The following is a 19,430-nucleotide window of genomic DNA, read 5'->3' as shown; positions in this document are numbered from 1 at the left end:
ATCCTCATTTCTCTCAATTTTAAGCTCCTTCACCCCTCAGAAAGAGTTTGTCCTCAGCATTAAGAGAGAAACTGGCCTCAGAAGCACTGACTCCTCATCAGGGTGCAAACCAGAGAGAACAGAGAGCTGGAGGAAGAGCCAGGGAGGACACAACACTAAGGTGACGCTGTGGGGCTCTTCGTACGGCGTTTCCCCTTCCACAGCCCCAGCTAGGGTGCTTAGAAACACCCCCACCTTGAAGAGCAACCCATCCAAACCCACCAAGGCAGAGAAGGCGCTGACCTCCCCACTGACGGGTCCCGAGACTTGCCCAAAGTCACCGAGAAGCCCGTGGCAAGGCTGCAACACCCTCCGCATCCCCACCGGCGCTGGAGCAAACCTTGCTCCTGGCTGACCACCCCGGGGGTGCAGGGACCCAGCTGGAGGCATCCTAGCAGGGGGGACTGCGGGTCACCCCCACCTTGGCAACCCCAAAACCCCGCTCCCTGCAGCCCCACGCCCGCCCCGCTGTCCGCGGCAGGGCTGGGCGGAGAGGAGGAGGAGGAGGAGGAGGAGGAGGAGGAGGAGGAGGAGGAGGAGGAGGCCGGTTTCGCCTCGCCTCCCCCTTCCCTCTCGCCGGGTTTCCTTGCAGCATTTCCATGCTAGAGGTCTCCACCGAGCTGCGGAGAGAGGATCTGCCTGGCTGCGCCGGGCCCTCTTCCTTCCTTTGTGCATCCCCCAGCCCTGGGCAAGCCGTGTCCCCCCGCCCCGGCCGCCACGTCCCCGCTTCATCCCCGGAGCCTCCCCCCGGCCCCGGAGGCAGGAGGAAGCCGCCCCCCCCGGGGTATCAGCGAGGCGCCGGGTGCCACGTCGTGCCACCCCCCTCCCCTTCCCGGCCCGGCCGGGGCACCGAGGCCGCATCCCCGCCCGCATCCCTGCCTGCATCCCCGCATCCATCCCCGCTCCGCATTTTCGGCGGCGGCGGGGTCCCCTTTGGCGGATGCTGCGCGTCTCCCGGGGCCGCTGGTGCTAAATGCTGAGCGCCGACAGGATGGAGGAGTTTCAGAGCGAGGAAGAGGAGCCCTGGTATGACCAGCAGGACCTGGAGCAGGGTAAGGACGGGGACGCCCCGCAAGCTGCCAGGGATGGCGGGCCAGGGGGATGCGGGGGCAGAAAAGGGAGCAAATCCCGGGTGCAGGAGGGTGGGATACCTTCTCTTAAGACTCACATTGGCTTGGCAAAGCCAGCGCCTCGTCCTGCGGTGGCACCTCCGTGGAAATCTCAGCTCCGCTGCTCCAAACCACTGTCCTCGCCATGGAAAGTTTAAACCCGATGGATGGAGGCAAGGAGCCCAGATCTGTCCAGTTAAAAAATTTGGTGTGTTACATCCCCAGGGAAGCTGGTTCCCCAGAAAACTTGCTGCAGGCAGAATCAAACATGGGTAGTTGTGACACTGCTTTCATCTCAGAGCAGTTGCAGGTAGAGTTAGCAGGCATGCTAGTTAGAAATTAATACATTGGAAATAATGTGTTGCTAAGCTGAGGATGCTAAAAGTGTCTCTCAAAAGCTTTTGCTGTCCAAGCTCAAATCTAAAGGGATCTTCAGCTTCTAAGTCACCTAGTTACTTCTGGAGGGTTTTCTCCAACCAGCCATAAGAGCAAGAGAAATTGGGAAGGAGTGAAATAAATAAATAAATAAATAAAAATCAAGGCCAAGTTTCAAACAGCAAAAATAGCCTTGTTAGAGGATAAACATTCACTTGTGTATTTGTTTTGAAGTAACTGCACCTATGTTCGCACTAGTTCTGTGTATGTTTATCCTAAGGCTGGACAGTCCGTGGCTGTGCATATTTGGGGCTTTTTTTAAAAAAAAATAAAATATTTTGCTTAATGTTTTGAGGCAACACGCAGTAATAACTGGGAGAAGTTCCATTTCAGGCCAGTGGCCCAGGAATGAGCTGAACAGATTTGTCAATGCACAGGGAAAAATCATTCCTACCTAAACCCAGCTCCCCTTCGGCACATTGCACTGCAGGTACGGTACAGTCCTACGTTCGCTTTAGCCAGCTGACTGTCAGCAGGGACGCGCGGTCCAGCTGCAGTGCCTCTGCCCACTGCTGCTCCAGTACGTTATGTCACGATTTAAAGTTTACACAACTTCAGCTGCAGGGCAGAGGCCCAGCAAGGAATGATAACCAGCCCCCCTAGGGATTGTTGCAGCCGGTTTTTAACCCAAATTTCTCAGTTAACAGGAAGTATCAATAACGGGATACTGGGCCCTGTTCTTTGAAACACAACGGTCAAATTAAGCCAGGACAGAGCGCGGAGATGGAGCTATCGGCTGAATAAACAGTGCGGCCTTTGAATGCTCAGAAATTCACATTTCTGGTGACGTCTTCCCATGGCTCACAAGGGGCCTGGGCACTGGGCCAGGGGCAGGATGCAGGCTGAGGAACAGCAGAACTACAGACAAATATAGGGAGCGTTGAACAACGCGGGACCGACTGATTTTCAGCCTAACGTTGTCCCTGGTGTCAGGTTCATGAGTCAGCACTGGCACCGTGCAACTGGCTCAAAACAATAAAACCACCTTCCCACTGCAGGCCAGGTTCCTAGCTCTGTCCCAGCAGCACAAACGTAGAATAACTGCCTCCAGATGATGGATTGATGCTGGGGATAGACTCCACCTTTGAGCACACACACAGGACTGGAGGAAAACACAGACCCAAAACAAAGCCCAGCTGTGGGGTTTGCAGCCTCCTGTATGAATGGGGGCTGCACAAACTCAGAAGGAGAGACGTGGAAGGCTTTAACTAAAATCAGCCAACTGGAAAGATCCTACAGCGTAATTACAACTGTAATTAATTTGCATGATGCACAAAGCATCACGGAGGACAGTGCTGGACTTTGTCCACATACACTGCGCCTTTGCATTACGGCCGTAGCAGTATCCGGAGGTCTTTGGTCACAGCTGTGAAGCTGTCGGTTTGGAACTGGGGGGTGGAAGTACAGTGCAAGACATCCAGCGTAGCACAATTACGGGGCGGTTGCGGGCCAGCATTACTAAGAGGATTGGCACGCCAACAGCCCAGGGTCGCACAGAAACCCACGCCTGGCAGCCGCGCCAGGAAGGCGGAGGACAAAAGCGTAGGCTTAAGGACTGTTCCTTAGGAGCCAGGGGCGGGAGAAACAAGAAACCTCCTGAGCTAGGAGAGCAGAGAAGGTTCTTCTGTGAACCAGTTGGTTGCTGGGCCTTCATCGTCATTTCACAGCATCATCAAATATTTATTACATTTACATCCAAAACTGTTTGCTAAGCAACAGATGGCTTAACTGGAGCTCCGCGGTGATTACGTTAATTAACCATTTTAGCACCACAGAGGAAATCATTCCTCCAGCTCCACTCCGAGCACCTGTTACTTTCCCCCCCCATCCTCCACTGAGCTTTGCCTTGCTGAAGTAACGAATGTTTCCAAGAAAATAAACCCCAGTCACTTTTTTTCACCCCCCTGAAGTGCCCACAGCAACTGACCGGATCCATCACATGCCTTGGAGGCAGCAAGATCTGGTCTCCAGCCTTGTTCAAATGAAGTTGGTGCCACTCAGATTGCTTTACCTGTTTCCTAGCATGCTGTACGCCTGCATGTTCAAGGCGTTGTACCAAGACACCTCAGCACATAGAAGCAGAGGCTCAAATCCCAGCCAGGAAACAGTAGCGGTGTCCTCTGAGGTGTTTCATTCTTGTGTTGTGTTGCTCTGAGAAGGATTTAAAGAAAGTGGTAAAAAATGGAGCTCCGATTGCTCGGTAGCATGGCTTTGCTCATTGCCAGGCTTTCTAAGCATGAACAGATGTCAGCGCTGCTTTGGTTCAGCCGCACAGCCTCACCTTCCATGGGCTGGGGAATCTGTGTCTCTAAGCCTTAAAACCAGAATACAGTGATGGCGAACCTTTTTCCAGCCATTGAGAACTGATGGTGGGGCTACAGTTGCATCATACCCTGTGCACAGAGCGTATGTGCAGCCAGACCCCAAGAGAACGAATTAGCTAAAATTAGAGAGTCTGAGCTGGGGATAAGTGGGGACACCTCTTCTGCTCATCAGAAGCATTTGTGTTCAGGACGGCTGCATGCCAACTCCATCGCATCTGGATCCAAGCACAGCAGAGACCAGACCCAGCAGCTAGCTCTGCCACCGCTTCCAGCCTTCATCTCCCCCGCAGCAACCTCCCAAGACGAGTCCTCCTCACAGTCCCCCCGCTGCGTTCCCTGATCTTCCCAGCCTCCCTATCGCTTTCCCAGCATTCAGGTCTAAGCCAAAAAGCACAGAGTGCAGCCCAAGAGGAGGGCTCTCAAAGCCACCCTTGCAGTCTCCGGAGCCCAAGCACAGCCTAAGTGCTGGGGTAATCTCTCCCGTATAAATAAAATGGCCTCGCACTGCTCCGAGTTAGCCAGCAGGACCAGAGGGAGTACGAGAACCAGCACATCATCTCATTGCCACTGCGAGACTGATGGTCCTCTCCTCCTGGGCAGCCAGAGAAACTTTTGGACCAAACCATCTGCAATGCAGGCTTAGGACTTTATAGCTGTAACCTCTAAAGGTCTCCAGATTTAAGGATCTTATTTTAATTCCTCCTCTTCCTGCCAAGCATCTGATTGCTTGCATGCTAAGAAGGAAAATGACACAAGGTGCTGAGCTTGCACCGCTCCCAACTCATCCCCATAAAGACACAGGGTCACCAGTGCTCTGGTGATTGGCTCCTGACATTGGGGTGAACCCAGGGGCTCAGTGCTAGCACCTCCAAGCACCCATACCTGTCTGTCTTCTGCATTACCCAGCCTACGTGGGGTGGTCCATAGTGCTGCAATTCACTATTAGCTTGCCCAAAAGATTCACTGCACTGGGGAGCCGGTGGTACCCCAAATTCTGTCCACCATGATGCAGTTATCCTGACAGTCCAGCTCAGGGGACAAGCCACGCAGCTTGCCTGTCCTCCAGGAGCGCAGCGGTTAACTCTCACCGTCCTTCCTCCCCAGCAGCAAGCCAGAAGGACAGAGTTTTGCCTGCAGTAGCTGAGCCACTTACTTATTTAGCAGTGCAGTACAGCAGGTAGCTTATGGAAGTGGAAAGTTTTCAGTGACTAATTGCTGAGCTGCTTGGGAATGACAAGAAGGACTAGAAAAGTCACAGGAGATAAGGAAATAAGATGACAGCTAGGTTAGTCTGAGGAAGGGATGAGAGCCTCCAAATTTGGGGAGTAAAAACAATAAAAGGAAAAAATGTTTATAGATGTATTTTCCTAGAATAAAAATTCCCCTGTTATGTGAAGGCAGCAAGAAAAAGGGGCATAAGAGAGCCCCACACAGCAACTTCCAGGATCTCCCTCCTGGCCTCTCACAGAAGTTCCTTTCTATATCTGCTGAACCCCAGGCACATACTTCCAGCTGTGGGAGGGAGCAGAATTAGAGGAACTGCTGGAAAGGGGAGAAGGAGAGGCAAAAGGGAAAAAAAAAAAAAAAAATAAAAGGAAGAAAGAAATCAGAGTTTTCCATATCTCCCATCCTGAAACAATCAGCTAACAGTGGCATTTCTCCTTGGCAAGGCCGTGCACAAAGCATTTATGGTCCGAGTCCTGAAGGACGTTCCCCCCAATAGCAGCCCTGAGCCCGAGGAACTGGGAGCCAAGGCACCAACCGCTAACACACTGCCACGGGGAGGCTGTCCCCTCACCCCAGCATTTTCCAGTCCTCTTTCCTTTCTCCTGTACCAGCCAGCACCGGGCAGATGCACTGACTCAGTGTGACAGTCAGGAACCACTTAGAGCTGTGACAGCACCAGGGTCCGAGCTTGCTCCTGCTAAAAGCAGTGCCAGCGCTCAGGCTGATACACGGCTTGCTTGCTCCTGCACGTACTTGATCTCCTCTGCTAAAAGGCCTTTCCCAGAGCAGCACAGTGGTATATTCCCACTTCACCCAACTAATACGTCTGTGTGCTCACCCCAAATGCATCATTAGGGCTGCCAAAGCTTCTATTTAACCTGCTCAAACACACGTATGTGGGCCAAGAATTTAGGAAAATATCTCCAATACAAAACACACTGAAGGAATGAGACCAGATGTTACACAACTGCTGGTCTTTGCACAGCTGGGAATTTTAAAGTGATTTTATGTTAGAGTTTGTTCTTTGGTTTTGGGTTTTTCTTCCCCATGTGTATTTCACAAACAGTTGCAAACCTTCTCTCTAAAAGGTGACAGTTCTTTTAAGGGTTTAAACAGCCCGTTCCTCTGTGGCCTTCTGGGAAGTCTCTCTAGTTTATCCCGTGTGCACTACAGCTGCCCTGGCACTGCTCAGTTAACTTGTCTCCTCCCCAAAGAATTCAGTCCGAGTGTGTGTATCCAAGTCCATGCTGACCTCTTCCATTTATGCAGCTGCAGTGATGGCAGTTGGAGCTAGGACATGCTGTCTTCCAAGTTTTCTTGGTCCACAAGCAAGCGTTGAGTCCTGGGCTCTATGTGAGCTTAGCACCTGGAGGAACAGGGCTTCAGAGCATTTCCCAGCAGGGGATGGGAAGGGAGCAGTAGCGTGCAAGACGGTATGTTTCTCTGTAAAGCCGAGCAGAGGGGCTGCTAGAGAAGAGGTGGGGCAGGGTTTTGATGTTGCTGCAGAGGGTCAGGCTGTTTTCTGCCTTTAGCTGTAACGCATGGCTGTGGGAGAAGGATCTTCCCTGCACCTACGTGCCTCTGGCACACAACAGGTAGCAGATAGGAGTAAGCAGCAGCCACGGTGCTGGCAGTGGTCTTGGGGGCTGCTGCAGCTGCAAGTGGCAGTTGTGCTGGAACTGGGATGCTCCCCAAGAGACCAAACCACTCTGGATCGGTGGTCCTGCCTGCCTCCCCCCAGCAATAGGGCAGCAAGGGTGCCCAAGCTGGCTGGCAACGGCTCAGAGTAGCAGAATATATTGTGTGAGTACGAGCGGGGCTGGAGAGCTGACACGGTTGTGGCAGCCCGTTGCTGTGGGCGCCATTCGCTGCCACACGAGCACGCTGACCTGTCCTTCGCAGGTCACCTTCGCTTGGGGCTCTGCACGTGCGCCGTACCGTGGTGCAGCAGCAGCCACAGAGAGCGTGTAAAGTCTCCCTGGTGTTCGTCCTCCTTGTCCATCCTGGGTCAGTTACAACCTCCTGCCCCCAAAACACCGCGGGGAGATGAGATTGCCACATAGCAGCGATGCTCATGTCTTTAGCTTTAAAAGAGGAGAAGCCTCTATTCATGGTTCTCTGCGTCCCAACATAATTAATTAGTTGGAGCTTTGCTGCCCGGAGGAGCGGTGCACGCAGGAAAGCTCTGGCTGCCTTTCTCCCTCCTCTTTCCTCGCTTCTTCTCCCCAACAGCTCCACTTGTATGTATTTATTTAGGATGCTTTCTGATCCAGGTGCACTATCAGAGCCTTCGAGCCACCAGTCACCGAGCTCTTTGAAACCATTTTAGCCTACAAGGCAAACACAGGCACCGAGGCTGTTTAGATAAGAGAACAGCAGGGAAAGACGCAGATGGGGCCCTAACCATGGTCTAATAACGTACTCTGTGTTATCATGCTCTAACAACTTGGCAAAATGCACATCGATTGCCGTGGGCACGGGGATGGGACTGCTGTGTGGGGGTTTGTGTAGACACACACAGCTTATAAGCAGAGGTAACCATCCCAGGTCTCAAACATTAACATATAGGGGAGGCTTTGGGGCACAGAATGATAAGAGGGCAGAAAGAAAAGGCAAGTATCGATTAAATCAGAAAAGCCTGATAAGCATCTCAGAAGAACAAAAAAATAAAAAAGAAGAGCTGATAAAAAGGAAATACTGAAGAGGACTGAAAAATACAGAAGGCAAGGAAGGGAGCGGCAGGGGCTGGGAAGGCTGGAGGGCTTCCTTGCAGCACAGCACAATACAGACAGTACATCCCTGAGCCCCATGTCGGGGTTTTCCACTCCTTGGTGGTGCCACGTTTGCTCAGGGGACTAAAGACAGCACACAGGGAGCTGCTCTCATGGCACTGTGCTTGCCTCGACCCCTGCCTCGACCTCGCTCTGCCACCACCTGAGCTCCCTCCCTACCAGGGACATTTGTAAAGCAAAAGGCAGTGTAACAGATTTACATGTGAGAAAGAAAAGGGGAAGAAAAGGAAGAAAAAAAGCAAGCAGGAAATCCAGCAAATCTTATTAGGCTAAGAGAAATGCCCGTGTGACCAACATCAGCTCAGCCCAGCTAGAGCCACGGTTTGAAACCAGGAGAGGAAGAGGGAGGAGGCAGCTGTGCTGCCAGGGGCTTCACCCAGCCCTGCCAGAGGCATCTTTCCCCCTTGCTGCACTGGGCTGCCCTGCAAAGCAAACCCTGCCTTTGGGGTACACCAGATTACCCCAAAATGGCAGGTCCCCATGAAAAACATGCCGAACATCAAGTGCAAAGTTGAATTGGGTAGGAATGTCCGAGTTATACCAGTGTAAAAGGGATGGAGAATCCATGCCTTAGTGGTAACATTGGTAGCTCTCTGAAAGCTCTGCCTGGTCACGGGAAACACTATCACCTGTAGAACGGGCATGTTGAAAAGGCTTTTCCAGGTTGTTTGCAAGATGCTGTCAGGTAGCACTTGCCTCTTTGCACCCAAGCACATTCCATTGCAAAGGCTTATAAGGGCTAAATACATAGATTGCCTCCATCACCTGTCACGGAGCAGCAGTAAGTGATATACAAAAGCTGATCTTTAATGTAATATACCCAGACAGCACAATCCCTTGCAACTAAGAAGAATAAATGAGTAGCAAATACACCCTACCCTGGGGTAAACCAGCATAGCATCATTTATTTAGACTTTGAAAGGAATAATTGCACCTACCCTCAACTCTAAGTACCCGTGTGTAATGGAGCAGATAGCAAATGCAATTAAATTAAACGTCAACAGCATTAAACATCAGTTCTTAAGTCTCAACCTACCCCATCCATCAGCTAACAAGCACCCTGAACTTTCTCCAGAGACCTCCACACCAGAGCTCTGCTAGCTGTTCCTCCCCACCATCTGCAGCAGGAGAGGAGCAGCCCTTTCTGCAGCCCCAACCCGTTAGGAAGGGACAAGCAATTCCTTAATAGATGCTTAGCTGAGAAGAACCTGCAAAAACATGCTCCACAAACCACTGCTTTTTAGCTCTATGGGCCAAAGAACTTCCAACCCGCCCCCCCCTGCAAGCCTGCCTGTCTCGCCGGACAGGGAATAGGGTTGGGATATTTAAAGATGAGCAGCAAGGTGCAGCATCCCTCGCCTGCGCTCGGAGCAGCGGGCATGTTCTCTCACAGCCTAAACACATGAATCCCTCCATGCGAGAGAGACGACGTGGGAAAGCCCAAAGCAGCTGCTCCAGATGGTGGCTTCCCCCAGAAAGCCGTATTTACGAGGACTATCTGAACAGCCACCGGATCACCATCGTGCTGAGAGCAGCTGAAACCTCCCCTGCCCGGCACCAGGCTTACGTGCCCCCGAAGTCACAACCAAGAGATGCTGCGGGGGAAAAAAAAACCCTTCAGGGAGCGGGCTGTGGCAAAGACAGCTCTGCCCAGATGCAGGCCAGCCCTGGGAAGGCAGAAACGGCTCCAAACCCTCTTTGTGCCTTATTGAAAGCTGCTGCGAAGGCTGGGGCAGCCGGGAAGCGCTCAGCTCCGTGGCAGCCCCGTGCAGCGCACATCTGCCTGTGCCAGCACGGCACGGGATGCTGCGGCGGGGGAATACCCTGTGGTTTGTTCCTCAGCCTCTTTCAGTCAAAGACAACCTGCTGCAGCTTTTGGATCAGGATTTATTTTGGGTTTTTTTTAAGTTTGCCAGCAGAATTATTGCTGGGCTGACCATGATCTCTACAGCTTCAGGATGGCTACCTCCTGGATGCACTGCCCAGCCACGCTCCCCTGTATCAAGCGCTGCTTGGATTCAGCTCCCGCTCCCTTCCCACCATATGGTCTCTCTTCTCTTCCCCTCCCTCCTTGCTCAGGCGCCTTTCCCATGGAAGCTTGCAGGGAAACGCAGCCTCCATCCCTCCCTCCACTTTGCTCCATAGGCACAGCTCTTTGTTTGGGAACACGGGGTGTCTCCTTGGCTGGTGTTAATGAGAAGGGTCACGTCAGCGTTTGCAGCACTGAGAGCCAAAGAGCACCAAGGTGGTGCTGCCCAGGACAATTTACATCTGCAGTCCTCTCCCAAATAGGATTTGGGCAACACCAAGGCCCCCATTTTTTTAAGTTGAACGTTGGCCATTTCACAGCAGCGCCTTCAGGCTGCGGAGGGATCGGGCACATCGAGCGGCCAGGCAGCACAGCCGCTGCCCACCACATTATTTCTCTCTCTGCATCAAGAGGGGAGGGGGAAGGGAGGCATCAGCATATCTGCTAAATTAGGGCAAGTCGTACAGCGCTGGCTGGCTGATCTGACAGTGCAGAAGCAAAGAGGAAGACAAAAAATTGTGGGGAAGCCACACTGCTGTCCAGAGAGAATCCCCGAATTCCTAAATAGTTCTTTTGCCCTCCAAACAACTTCCTAAAATTCCACATTCAGCCTCAGGTCTCCAGGGAGAGGAGCTGTGTGCTCCCCCAGCCCATGCACAGCCACAATTAGTGCAAAGATAAAGAGGGATCTGGTCTAAGGACGACATTAAAGCATTTCCATGCAGCATCCCCTCCCTCCCCGCAGTCCCACTGCCTGGGGGAGACCAACAGGTGGGGAAGAGGACTTGGGCACAAGGGGGCTGGATGAGACAGGATTACCGAGGATGCTTTGGCTGGCTGGCTGGCAGGCAGAGAGTGAGTGTGTGTGTGTGATGACAGCTGAGGCAGTTAAAAGATACTAAAAGAATCAATTCCCCCATGTCCTTCAAGCCTGGAGTCTCCCAGGCCCTTATGCTCAAAATGGAAATGAAGAATCAATTTCCTCTTTGGAGCCCAGCCCCGTTCTTTCCTCTTTCCCACTTGTCCCCAAACACTGCCCTTTTCCCCCATTAAATTATTGCTGACAGAGCCCTTTAAATTACAATGCAGGATCTTGCACTGCCTAATCCACTTAACTCAACCCCAGCTGATTAAATTGGATGCCATATGGCGGGAGACCACTGGTGTAATCCGCGGGGACGGGGACACACTTGACTCATTACCTGGAGCACAGCACAGACCCCTCTCACTACACGCCTCGGCACCGGGGCCCTGCTTGCTGCAAGGGATGCGATTTGCAGGGTGCCGGTCTCCAGCAACCAGCTCTGGCAAGGTGGCGGTGCCATTAAATACAGCCCCAAGCAGCTTAAAGGCACAAATTGTCCTCTATCTCTGCTGGCATCTGGCTGCTCCCCCATCCCCAGCTGCTGTAGCAAACACTCAGTCTCCCAAGGGCGCTTTAGAAACTGGGGGGGGAAAAAAAATAAAAAAATTAGGTGGAGGAGGTCTGTGCCTGGGGAAATGTGCCAATATCTTGATTGCTCTGATAGCTGTGATCGCAGCCCTCAGACCAGGTCACTGTGCAATGATGAGGATTATAATTAAAAAGGTCACAGCCTAGAATAACACCCTGCAACGCCGGCCACAGCTGGAGAGCACATTCCCATGGTAAAGGGGAGATTTGAGGACACACGCAACAGCTGTTGGCTGGACCACATCTGGGGAGTCAGCCCTCCAGCACCGCTGGAGCCGCACGGAAAGAAACACAGCCATTACCCAAATAACATATCGGCACCTCCCCCAGCGCAGCATTATCCACCCGGAAAGCCCCATCCCAAGCACCAACAACACTAACAGCACTCCTCCCGGCGAGCTCTCGTGTCTGAGGGCAGTGGGGGTCTCGTTTTGTGATGTGCCATTTGAAGTGTGAGAGACCGGTGATTTTCCCAGGCTCAGAATATATCCCAGGCATCCTGCTTCCCCTTCTTCTTGCCTCAGTGACCAAGTATCCCTCTTTCCCAATCAACTGCGTGGCCAAATTAACCACTGGAAGAAATTACAGCTGCTCTCAGCCCTGGCAGAGCCTTTGCAAAACACGTGATTAGCTGCGGACCAGAGAAGAGCGTTACAATGGGCTGAGAAAACACCAGGACAGGAGACCCAGGTCCCCTCACGCACTGCAGGATTGCCGCTACTTGACTATCTAAAACTCCATCGTAACCACATGGAGAGAGAAAGACTAATAAAACACATTAGGACCTGTTTCCTTACCTTTTTGAGGGTTTAAGGTCAGATTTTCAGTCTGCTGCCATAAGAGCTAGAAACCCACCGCAAAAAGCACCAGGAAAAATAGAAACCTACATAATGATAGGAGTTCAGGCTTCAAGACAACCAATTTCTGCGAAAACAAAGGAATGCTATTGGAGTCAGCTGTGCCATCCCAGGCCCACAAACAGCATCACCTGAGGTGCTGAAGCTTTGGCCAATACAGGACTCACAGGGTCCTGGGGCTTTTCTTTACCCAGGGGGCAGCAAACCCAGTATTTTAAGCCAACCACACTGTCAACTTCTATTTTTCCTTGCACTTCTCTTAAAGTCCAACTATTTTGGTAACTTCCTAAGGGCGTTTAGAGACGGCAGAGAGCGAATACAAAGCGGTTTGTCCTCACCCCGGAGCCGCCCCAAGGAAAGAGCCGCAGACCCGGCCGACGCGGCACTGCCCGGGCGGCAGATGCGGGAGGTGCTTCCAGCCCCCTCGGGCCACGGGTGGTTTTATTACTGATGTCAGTCTATTAGGGAGTGATGGATGGAGGCTGACGGGGAAGGCAAGGCACTCCCTTCATTAGAGATAATAATGTAATTTACAGAGCATCCCCAAGACCCTGCGGGGCTTTACCAACCCTCGCTCTCATTCTGATGGATGCTGAGCCCCTTTCAGCCCTACAGGTCTCAGTGACAAGAGATGGACGTGCTATGCACCTGCCACAGCCAAGCCCCGCGGGCCTGATCCTGGCTCTGCAGCGTGCAGGGCGGTGCAGATGGGTTATGCAGCCAGCCAGGCACCAAATCCTCATTGCGTGGAGGAGCTGCAGATGTCCCCAGCTTGGCCTCCCCTTGCTCCTGCAGCCCAGCAAGACAAAAGAGGCCAGATCCTGTATGTCCCATAAGATCCATGTCAAAACTTGCCGATAAAAACCAGCGCCGTGCAAAGTGTGCCGCTGTGTTTGGCGCGGTGGCATTCGGGGACCCCACCGCATCCACCCGCGGAGCCGCGGGAACTGCAGCAGCTTCGTCCCTTTTGCTTTTCAGACTTGCACTTGGCTGCAGAGCTGGGGAAGACGCTGCTGGAGCGCAACAAAGAGCTGGAGGACTCCCTGCAGCAGATGTACGCCACCAACGAGGAGCAAGTGCAGGAAATCGAGGTAGGGACAACATCGGGCCAGGGGTGGGGATGGGAGCTGCGTGGCCACCGCTGTCACCTAAGGGCGATGGTGGGCAAGGGGCACTTCCACCAATGTCAACAGCTCAGATGCCAGTAGAAAGGAGGGGATGTGCCACGGGGCATGGGAGTTAAAGTATCTTCTGTATGTGCCTGAAGCGGGATGGATTAAGGTCTGGTTAAGCTCATCCCAGCCCTGGACAGGGTCCCTTTCCCCCACTAACTGGTATTTTCCCTCTTCTCACATCCCCCACCTCCTGCCTAGATGTGCACACCAGATTTTGGCACCACATTGCATCTGGGTCACATTGGCCTTTCCCTGCCCATCCGCCAGCCTTCACGCTCATTTCTCTTTGCCCTGCTGCAGCTTTCCCTTGATTCCAGTTATTCATAATCGCGTTTGTTCCCAGCTGGCCCCTCAGCACCCCCATAACACAGCCCCCTTTGTTAGAAGCATAAAATAGCTCTTTCTCCAAGAGCTGCAATGTAAACCACTGTTTCAAGCATCCTTTGGGGTCAGGGCAGTATTTCTAAGAGCCCACAGAACTGATCTTAGAGGCTTAAACCTGCTGTGCCGGGAGGGTTTTCATCCACTGGAAAAATTCTAGGGATCTATGAAATAAAAAAGATCAGAACCCCCCTGGTTTAAAAGGACGCAGGGCAGAGGAGGGCTGCGAGTTCACAAGAGCAGCACGTGATGGCTGCAGGGATCTGACAGCTGATGTCCGAGGAAACTGGTGGATGGATTTAGCCATCCACCCAGCCGCCCTTCAGAAGCACGTCCACCGTAGGATCTGGGATCTGGTCCCGGCTGAGAGCGAGCACCTGGGTAGATGCCCCTCTCCCAGTCTTCACTGGATAAAACCTCGCAACGCCAGACTCACAGAAAAGGGCCTGCAAACACACAGAAGCCGCAGGTCTCCTCACATTTCACAGACACAGAGTTTTAGCCTGAATTCCCAAGGAAATGCAGCTTCTGCAATCGACCTGTCAGACGATCCAGTAACCTACTGGCCAATTTCAGTCATCTTTGGTGAAGGGTCACAGTCCCAGGGATATCAGCTTTCTTTGGGTACTGGGAATAAAAAAGCAGCTGAACAGAAAGAGACTGAGAGGTTAGTGCCCTTCACAGAGGGCAGGGGAAGTTCAATCATATTTTAGACACAAAGCTATTTACAGTGGACGGGGGTATGAATATTTCAACTGTGGAAGAGGCTTCAACCAGGCAGAGGATAAATCAGCCGCAAAACACATTATCAGAGGAAACTGTAGGAATTTCTGCCTGTGAAACAACCTGGGGTTTGGATGTGGAATGTTCCTGTTTCGCTTTTTCTTGCAGTACCTGACCAAGCAACTAGAGATGTTGCGGCAGATGAACGAACAGCATGCGAAAGTCTACGAGCAGCTGGACCTGACAGCACGGGACCTGGAGCTAGCTAACCAGAAGCTCGTGCTGGAAAGCAAGACATCCCAACAGAAGATACAGTGGTATGGCCTCCCCTCCTCCCACCGCAGCAATGCTGTACCCTAGAGACCTTCATCTCACCTTTCCCCTGCCCCGAAGTGCAGCACGTCCTCGCTATTTAAGCCGTTCCTTTATCATTCAGGTTTTGCAGCTATTTACAACACAAGCTCATTGCACTGATGCTGGTTAGCAGAGGTCAGCCACAGCACAGACACCCCTGGGACAAGGGCTGGATAAAGGAGCAGCTGAAGCTGCCAGGAGAGAGGCATGGCAGCCTCTCCTCGGATGTGTTTCCTTGAAGAAGAGGCACATAATCATAGCGAGGAGGTCCCCAGCATGCAGCCCAGCAGAAACACTAGGCACAGATCCAGCATTTAATGAAAGCCTGGCTAGTCCATGCTGAAACACCAGTTTATCAATAGTATTTCTTTCCTAAAACAAGCCCATGGTCAAGGTCATCCCTGGAAACAACAGATTAAGCCATGTCCTTGCAATGCGGCATCTTTCACAAATGACTGTGCAGAGAGGGAGTTTCAGAGCAGAGGGTTTTACTAACCCATGCACAGCCAGAACAGAACTCAGTCTCTGCCCAGTCTCTGTGTGTTTCTCTACAAGATAAACAAGAGGAAGAGAGTAAATAGCTCGCCTGCTTGCTTTTAGGGCAGAGATATTCCAGGATAGCGCTTATGTCCCAGAGGGGACTATTTTAGCCAGCTGATTTGAGGACACAGGGTCTCAAATTAGTACAATCCCTTGCCACTGTTTCAGTCCCCCACCTTTTTCTACAAACACCCACATTCAAGAGCAACCACGCAGAGAAAGATGAACCACTGCCACGCAAAGCAAGCGCTGTCGTTCTCCCAGGGCACACGCTAGAAACTGGAAGCACTTTCCATAGACTGGCTTTCTTGATAGGGAAAAAACCCCACCTTTCAAGGAGCTGTAGCGCCTGGCTCCTCACCCACGCTCCCTCCTCTCTCCGCAGCTTGACGGAAACGATCGAGGGGCTGCAGAACCAAGTGGAGGAGCTGCAGAAGCAGGTGGAGGAAATGCGGAGCTTGGAGCAGCTCCGCATCCGGCGGGAGAAGAGGGAGCGGCGCAGAACCATCCACACCTTTCCCTGCCTTAAGGAGCTGTGCTCCAGCCCCAGGTACGGAGCCTCGCCTCCAGCAGCCCCTCCAACCTTCTCCCTCACCTCCTCTGCCTGTGAACAGGGGATGCAGTGGGCCAGCCCCTCCGGAGGTGCACGAAAACCCACATACACCCCCATAGAGATCTAGGCTTTGCAGCAGAGCCCAAAACTCAACGCTGGAGGTGAAGGGAGGGTGTCCCTCTCTCCTACCCGCCCGCCTAAGCAGGTGACATTGCCAAAGCAGAGCCTTCATGATCCCAGCATCAGTGATGCCTCAAATGGGGAGACAACCTCTTTTTCAGAGGGCGAGAATAGCTACCCAGGAGGATCTGGATGCCTCATGCAGCTGCACTGGGCCAGGCTGCCGGGGACAGGCATTCCCTGGAAGGGCTGGGACTCTACTGGCACGTTGGCAGGGAGCTGTGAGGGAACGCATGCCAGACAGGACGCATTCCTTGAGCTCTATATAGTTCAAACCAGCCTCTCCCAGTACAGACCACATGACGTGAAGAGGACCCTTACCTCAACGTGCCTACACAGCTTCCCTTCCTGAAAGAGCACAGCCTGTTTTCCCTTTGCAGCTGCCTCCCAGCACAGCACCAGCATCTCTGGCTCACTGAAACCAGTTGAGATGGTGCATTGTCCTACACGAATCCAGTACTCCCCAGGAGCACCAGTCACACACCAAGATACACCACATGCTGCCAAGTGCTGTACAAACACCTTCAGCACTATTGCACACTTGATCCGCCTTAAAACCCAGCCGCTGTGTTAATTCACTGACCTCGTGAGGGCATTTCTTGCTCAGCTTTGTCCATAATAGAGGCTTCTTTAAATAGATAAGCAGTCAATAAAGTTTGTTACTGAAAGCATCCTCTGCCAGAGGATACGAACAAAAGACACTTTTACTGCGGCAGCAATGGGGAGGTTTACAAGGCCATAACCTAACCCCCAGCAAAATCCACTTAATGTCTCTGTGGTTCCTTCCCCCCAGTCCCCCCAGTCCCACTCTTCCCCCAGTGCCTCGGGACCTCAGTTAGGCTTGCAGCTCTGCAGTTGGCTCTGAAGGTCAGGCTGCCCTTCGGTAACTTGGAAATCTGTTCGATACCCACCACCACCACCAGTCATGCCTCCCAGGGGAAGCCACGGTGCCTGCTCTTTTCCAATCTGTTCTAACCAGATAGGATGCCATGGGCACTTCACTGAGGAGGAGGAGGGAAATCTGAGTTCCCCGACAGCAACGTGAGGGAAGGGGGAAGTGCTTCTTACCAGTCCCCAGGCAACGGGGAAGGGTCAACTCTGTCAAAAGTCTCTGTCTGTCTCCCTTGCTGCATAAATCTTCTCCCGCTCTCTTTGGAGCACCTCCCAGACACAGGATAGCAGGGCTGTGCTTCTGGGTTTTGGCTGGGTGGGGTTGGGGGTTGTCAGCAGATGCAGTGAATAGTTGGTGAACTCCATGATGCAGTGAGTAGCTGATGAACTCCAGCAGGAAAAACTCAAAGCCTTCTACTTTCAGCTCAGACTGGTAGCACTTGAACATTAATGCATCCTCGCTCCACAGCAGCGTGGTGGCTTATCCGTAACCAGATGAGTCTTTCACCTTTTAGGGTTTCATTTCCCTCCCATCTTTTGTCATTGCTATCAAATGAGACTGCAGGTTCTCTGGGACAGAGACTGGTCTCTGTGTCCGGAAAAGTCCCAGACACACTTGTGGTCTCCAGGCGCACAGGAGGAGGCATATCTCAGACTACCCCCTTCCCGGGCATCAGTGGAATTACTTATGTGACAATAGGACACAATGAGTCCCTCATGGACTGTCACTTGTTCAGACTCTCTCAAGGGTCTTTCTTCTCTTTCAGGTATGAGGATGCGTTCCAAGTCCACAGCTCTTCCACAGAGTTCAACCAGAAGCCACTGGAGAGGGAGAATGAGCGTCTCCAAGCCATGGTGAACTCCCTGAGGTCCCAAGTCAACCAGGAGAAGCAGCGGAAGGAGAGGGTTGAGCGAGAGTACACCTCCGTTATTCAGGAGTACTCGGACCTCGAGCAGCGGGTGTGCGAGATGGAGAACTGCAAACTGCGCATCAAGGAACTGGAAGCAGAGCTCCTAGAGCTACAGCAGATGAAACAAGTCAAGAAGTACCTGCTCAGCAGAGAAGACAACTTGTCTGAGGCCCTCCTTGAGCCGCTGAATAACGCCCCAGAAGCAGACTACATCGACCTCTCTGAGGAGGAGGGAGGGAAAAGTCATGGGCCATCAATGACCCCTTCTCCAAACCACCCCGTCCGGAAAAGCTGCAGTGACACAGCCCTCAATGCCATCGTGACCAAGGATGCCGTGAGCCGGCATGAGGGCAACTACACGCTGCACGCTAACAACGTGCGCAAACGGGGCATGTCCATCCTGAGAGAAGTGGACGAGCAGTATCACGCCTTGCTGGAGAAGTACGAAGAGCTCTTGAGCAAATGCCGGCAGCACAAGGACAGCGTGCGCCACACAGGGGTCCAAACGTCCCGGCCCATCTCTCGTGACAGCTCCTTCAGAGACTTCCGGGGAGAGGGACATGAGTTGGAAGAGAGGAAAACCATGGAGAAGACCATCAGCAAACACGTGGAGGCCGTGGACAAGCGGCTGGAGCAGAGCCAGCCTGAGTACAAGGCTCTTTTTAAGGAGATCTTCTCCCGCATCCAGAAAACAAAAGCGGACATCAATGCCACGAAGGTGAAAAACAAGAGCAGCAAATGAGGCCTGCGTCTCTGCAAACTCCCACGTGCAATCGCAACAGCTAAGTCTTCTCTTCAGCCCCACGAAATGCCACCTGGCCCCACTGCTTTGAAGGTTCGAGAGGTCTACAAGCAAGAAAATGTCACGGAGATTCAACTCACTTTCTTTAAGCTTGGGCTCTGGACAGCTCGTTGGGACAATTGTACATTGTAGTTAGAGGATTTCAGAAACTGTACGACGGATCTCTGCATGAGTTGCTGCCGCTGCCAGACATCACAACAGCAACGTAAACCACACCACGGAAAAAAGAAAACCGATCACCTCCTCCGCCCTTTTCAGCTTGTCTTACAGCCCGACTATCTGCAAGCAAAAGCCTGGATGTCCTCCAGCATCCTGCCACAGCTGGAGTGCAGTGTTTCCAAGTAAGACAAAAAGCCATCGGAACTTCAGGGGCTGCTCCAGCGCACCAGCCCAACCCTCCTCTTTGGTTTTATGGCTAAGAACCTATGCTTATACCCAAGAGACTTCCGTCTACACCTTCCCCTTCCCCAAAGGGCAGCACGTTCTTGCTATTTAAGCCATTCTCTTATCAGTCAGGTTTTTCAGCTATTTACAATGCAAGCTCATTGCAACTGGAAAAACTTGAAGAGAAACGTAAAACTGATTGTTCTGTCTTCATCAGCGTCGCTTGGTATTTCAATCCATACTCTCCAGACTTTGTAGGCGTACGGGATTT

At 52.5% G+C, this 19,430-nt stretch overlaps 1 protein-coding gene across 1 annotated transcript; it reads left to right on the top strand.

Annotated features, from left to right (window-relative positions):
• The first annotated feature begins 1,012 nt into the window (after positions 1–1,012).
• Positions 1,013–18,715, top strand: CDR2L (cerebellar degeneration related protein 2 like). Its single transcript, XM_009952372.2, has 5 exons — positions 1,013–1,091; positions 13,244–13,356; positions 14,713–14,861; positions 15,824–15,988; positions 17,830–18,715. Exons 1-5 carry the CDS (start codon positions 1,013–1,015, stop codon positions 18,713–18,715), a joined length of 1,392 nt encoding a protein of 463 aa, XP_009950674.1.
• Positions 18,716–19,430: the final 715 nt, after the last annotated feature.

This window comes from Leptosomus discolor, chromosome 15 (genome assembly GCF_034619465.1).
Source record: "Leptosomus discolor isolate bLepDis1 chromosome 15, bLepDis1.hap2, whole genome shotgun sequence".
NCBI classification, from domain to species: Eukaryota; Metazoa; Chordata; class Aves; order Leptosomiformes; family Leptosomidae; genus Leptosomus; species Leptosomus discolor.
Note: the sequence above shows the minus strand (reverse complement) of the source record. Positions and strands in the feature narration are given on the sequence as shown.